We start from the raw sequence: 4,729 nt of genomic DNA, 5'->3' as shown, positions 1-4,729 counted from the left end.
ATACCATGTAGATTTCAAAAAGCCTGAAGGACTTGATTAGCTGGATCAGGTGTGTTTAATTAGGGTTGAATCTAAACTCTGCAGGGCTCCGGGCCTCCAGGAATTGAGTTTGACACCCCTGCGCTACAGGTAAGTAACTAACTACTAACTAACGGTAAAGCTATTTGAGCAACAAAACAGTATGTTTATGATTATGATAATAAATGAAAATAATATGATAACTAAATACCACTTAAAGCAGCATAACAGACTGTTTCAATAACTTGAAGCGAATGACACCGGAAGCCTCGCACATTTAAGTTACAAACGGCTGCGTCCGTTCTTACCTTAAAAATAAGGTGGAAAGCAGTTGACCAATATTTGCACCAAAGGACACAGATTTTTAACATGACGAAAATTTCAAAAACTTGTGGGTCAGCTTGTCAGTCAGCAGTCACATGGCCTCTTCTCCAGGTGTTCTCCTTCATCTATTGGATGAGAGTCCGAGTGCAGGAAAACAGTCGGTGAATCTGATTGGCTGTCCTGATGGACTGCTCCTCCGTACCGCACTATGAGTTCCCGCGCCATCAGTTCGAACGCTTCCTCGATGTTGTGATGCTGTTTGGCGGAGGTCTCGAGCGCCGCCAGCGCACCTGTGCGCTCCGCTAGCGTGCACGCATCCTCAAACAGCACCTGCCGCTGTGCCTCCAGGTCACACTTATTACCTGCAGGACGCAAAATAAATCATGAATATCTAGTTTATTTGCTGCAGAAGTTCTCAAGCATCTATCTTGAGTAGCTTTCAAAGATTTGACGCTAATAACCAATCGTAGAGATTTAAAAGAAAAATTGGATAAGAACTAAAAAAATAACATGAATGAATCGGTCTCATTCTCTGTTACAGATCTGCCCAAACTGGGGGTTGAGAGTTAATAAGCTAACAATAAATTAAATCATAAAATAGTCACACACACAAGACCAAAGGGATGACAGGATAATGTGGAGACTCGATGGGGAATGGGTTCAACACTGCAGCTGGAATTACTTGCCAGTTCAGTGCTGAACAGGGTACGGATCTGTCTCGGCATGTTTAAGAGAAGTTGGACTGAAAGCGCACTCTGCAGTGATCAAGCCTCTCATCAGCAGAAAGAATCAAAAGTCTAGACTCGCCTTTGCTGAGGAGCATGTTGTGTGGAGAGAGGAGAACTGGTCCAAAGTTCACTTTAGTGATGAGAGCAAGTTTAATTTATTTGGGTCTGATGGGAAACATTTTGTTTGGCGTCAAACTGGGGAAAGACTGAACCCAGAGTGCGTAAAGAAGTCAGTGAAAGCTGGAGGAGGAAGTGTCATGGTTTGGGGATGTTTTCTGCAGCAGGAGTTGTGCCTCTTATACAGACACATGGCAGGTGAATGCAAATGTTTATTAGAACCTCCTTCAGCAAAATCTCTGGAAAAATTCATGGCAACATGGCTAAGAAACCCACTACAGTTACCGAACTATGGAAGAGACTGAAGAAGAGTGGACCAAGATCATACCAGCGCAGTGATGTCCTGCGGCCGCTGATGTGCTGAAGTCATTTAAATTGACAGCAGTAACCCTCCAAAATATTAGTTGTAATCTTCTTCCGTGCTACAGTGATTACTGTTCTCTAATTTTGATCTCTGTGTTTTCCACAAAATAAATGTTTTTGTTGAAATGTCTGGGTTATTCTATCAAACATTTTAGTGTAATAGTACAGCTAATATTCCTTCAGATTTTGAGTGATGAAGATTAACAATATTTCAGAAAAAATTAAGTATTTATAGATTGTTCTCTAATTTTGATCTCCACTGTGTGTGTATATATATATCTTGAAAAATACAAGAACATATTTGTCTCATAAAAATAGAATACATTTGTATTTATATTTATGAATTTAATTTATGAATTAATTTAATTAATTTATTAATGTTATATATTTTTTGCAGAAAATATTAAATATTGAAGATGAAATAAAAATAAGTATTTATTTATATATTATATATGTATATATTTTTTATTTTAATATTTAATTCACCTGCATATCATGTGACCATTAACCAATATCAGACAACCGTGCACATGTGAATGTCTTGTTAGATTATTGAAATATTTATTCTAAAACCTTAGGGGTAGTTCAAGTAAATATTTTATGTGAAAGGAGTTCAGCTGGCTGACAGAAAAGTTTGGGACTCGCAGCTCTGACCTATCAGAACGAAGACGACATTGGCGGCTCCATACTGCTCCACACCCTGAATCCAGTGCGGCAGAGACTCAAAGCTGGGTCGTCGGGTCAGATCGTACGTGATCATGGCGCCGTGAGCGCTTCGGTAGTAACTCTGTGTGATGGTGCGGAAACGCTCCTGTCCCGCTGTGTCCCAGACCTGCATCTGAGCTCAAGAACATCACACAGATCCACACAGACACAAATACAAAAAATATAAATTACGCCTCTTTAAATTCTCAAGTGTCTCTTCTAGACAGCAGTGAGACTCAATGAGGCTCCTGAGAAAAAGACTCCAGTAATCTCACGTCTACTGAAGAGATCTCAACACTGTCTCAAACTTTGCTAAGATACAGTCAGAAGGTATGACTCTGCAGTCAAAGGTCAGATGTCAATATCAAACATTTCACATCAAATTCATCCAAGACTGAAGAATGGACAGAAATCATATGGACTCCAATTTTAATTTTATTTCTTTAATTTTTCGGTCTGTACTATTCTATTTTTATAGAAAAATATCTGTATATTTATAATAATAATATATACTCATTAATACTATTATCAAGAAATAAAATATTATTTTGTCTTGATTTAATTATATATACACACACATTGTTTAGCTATATAATTGTATACATATATTTATCCTATAAAAATATAATAATAATAATGCATTTTATATATTATAAAATTTGTAATAAAAATAAAAATATAATAAAATAATACAAAAATATTTCTTGAAGAAATGTATATAATTATTAATTATTTCCCCTATGAAAACAAAATAAACTTTTTAACATGAAATTAATGCATACATATAATATCTGCAAAGATGTCAACAATTCTGTGTTTTTCTGTCAATATGGGGTGCTGTGTGTACATTAATGAGGAAAAAAAATTAACTTAAATGATTTTAGCAAATGGCTGCAATATAACAAAGAGTGAAAAATTTAAGGGGGTCTGAATACTTTCCGTACCCACTGTATATCTCTATACAGCCTTCATAAGAAGAGTTCTTTACTGAATTTAAGGGCCCCCCAAAGAACCGCTGAAACTCTGAAAAATCATAAATCAGAGTGCTCACCTTCACTCTCATCCCATCGATGTCTATCGTGCGAACGGTGAAGTCCACTCCAATAGTGTTGTGCTGGCTGTCACTGAAGAGCCCAGACGTGAAGCTGTGGATCACGCAGGTCTTTCCCACATTACTGTCACCAGTCAGGATGATCTTGAACAGAAAGTCACAGCGGTCTTCATCCTCCTGCCCTGTGGACTGCATTTCTGCAATAAATACTTGCGGATTGTGACCCACAGACCACGAAATGATTCATCCAGGGCACAAATGTCACAGTTCCAGTGCTATTTTCACCATATCTGCAATCTATTTTTCAAAGACAGGCCTTTTCTGTAAGCTAGCGCTAAAAATAACGTAGTAAGAAATCCATAGTGCCTAAACAAAGTGAGTCGACCTCGTCACACAGCATTAACTCAACACTGACTCATTTTCTCGGCCACGTCCTTTGCTTTCTGTGAAACACTCAGTCAAATGCAAACAGACACACCCCTGTCTACCTGCGTCTGGAGGCGAGACGTCCAGTCGCCTGCCCACCTGCACCACTGCATCTCTGGGAATTGCAGTTTGTTTACAGATATTGCAATCTATTGGGAAAGAAAACATGCATATTGAAAGTGTTACATATGAGAAAGCCTGTTATCTCGTTCCTAAACCACCTTAACCTTATTCTCAGGTAAAGACAAAGACTTGAATACATATGTATCTTAGAAAGCGCTAGACTACAAATCAAAAGCAAAGCAGCACTGCTGTCTTGAAAGTTGACCTTTGCTCAGCAGAACCGGATATAAACATAACTCACTCCAGCGTATGCCGTCTGGCTCTATTACACACAATCACCGTAATAAATGATCAGTCTGTCACATCCTTGACTAGTTGCACATTATAAACTAGTATTATACACTACAGAAGGAATATATAGTGGCACTTACAGTATCTCTGCTCCAGTGTGTTTATGAGAATGTGAAGGGATGAAATCTACAGTACTGTGTGTAAACTGTGAATGCACACCCACACACACTCACGTCACAAGCTGAAATGAACACAAGGCACCGCTGCACGCCGGACAATGCACTGATCTGTGTGAGGGGTGCGTCTGGCTCTCGGCCCGGTCCAGAGGTCAGAGGTCTTTGTGTCTGGTCAGAAGTTGACTCGGGGAAATGCAGATAAGCCAGTTAATGACTCCTCCTGTTCGACTCAGAATCAAGTCTTTTGTTAAACTACACCACGGCAGTCTACTGTACCATGAGTGCAAACACTGACTGCTTTGAAAATCATGCACATGCACAACGTACATGTGTAACTAGACTATTTTATTTTTCAAATTTTTAAAAGGAAACATGAGTATTTGCCCATATTAAAAAAAATGGTCATAATAGGTGTTGGTATGTGGGTGTTAAAGCATCTAAGTGGATTTGAGTATTTTTCTATAAAC

At 38.6% G+C, this 4,729-nt stretch overlaps 1 protein-coding gene across 1 annotated transcript; it reads right to left on the bottom strand.

Moving 5' to 3' along the window:
• Positions 1-276: 276 nt before the first annotated feature.
• On the bottom strand, positions 277-4,246 carry LOC107754328 (ras-related protein Rab-19-like). The gene is made up of 5 exons (XM_016570733.1): positions 4,227-4,246; positions 3,795-3,881; positions 3,307-3,495; positions 2,205-2,388; positions 277-704 (listed from the first exon to the last, which is right to left on the bottom strand). The coding sequence occupies exons 2-5, from the start codon at positions 3,843-3,845 to the stop codon at positions 427-429; spliced, it is 702 nt and encodes a 233-aa protein (XP_016426219.1). The 5' UTR covers positions 3,846-3,881; positions 4,227-4,246; the 3' UTR covers positions 277-426.
• Between the last annotated feature and the right edge of the window lie 483 nt (positions 4,247-4,729).

Source organism: Sinocyclocheilus rhinocerous, unplaced genomic scaffold, assembly GCF_001515625.1.
Source record: "Sinocyclocheilus rhinocerous isolate Xijiao unplaced genomic scaffold, SAMN03320098_v1.1 scaffold561, whole genome shotgun sequence".
Lineage (NCBI taxonomy): Eukaryota > Metazoa > Chordata > Actinopteri > Cypriniformes > Cyprinidae > Sinocyclocheilus > Sinocyclocheilus rhinocerous.
Note: the sequence above shows the minus strand (reverse complement) of the source record. Positions and strands in the feature narration are given on the sequence as shown.

Bases quoted from the DNA above. Each gene is read 5' to 3' on its own strand.
- LOC107754328 (XM_016570733.1), bottom strand. From the start codon at position 3,845: ATGCAGTGGTGCAGGTGGGCAGGCGACTGGACGTCTCGCCTCCAGACG. The intron at 3,496-3,794 runs GTAGACAGGGGT...GCAGAAATGCAG, and splicing joins CGTCTCGCCTCCAGACGCAG to TCCACAGGGCAGGAGGATGA. The intron at 2,389-3,306 runs GTGAGCACTCTG...TCTTGAGCTCAG, and splicing joins TCGATGGGATGAGAGTGAAG to ATGCAGGTCTGGGACACAGC.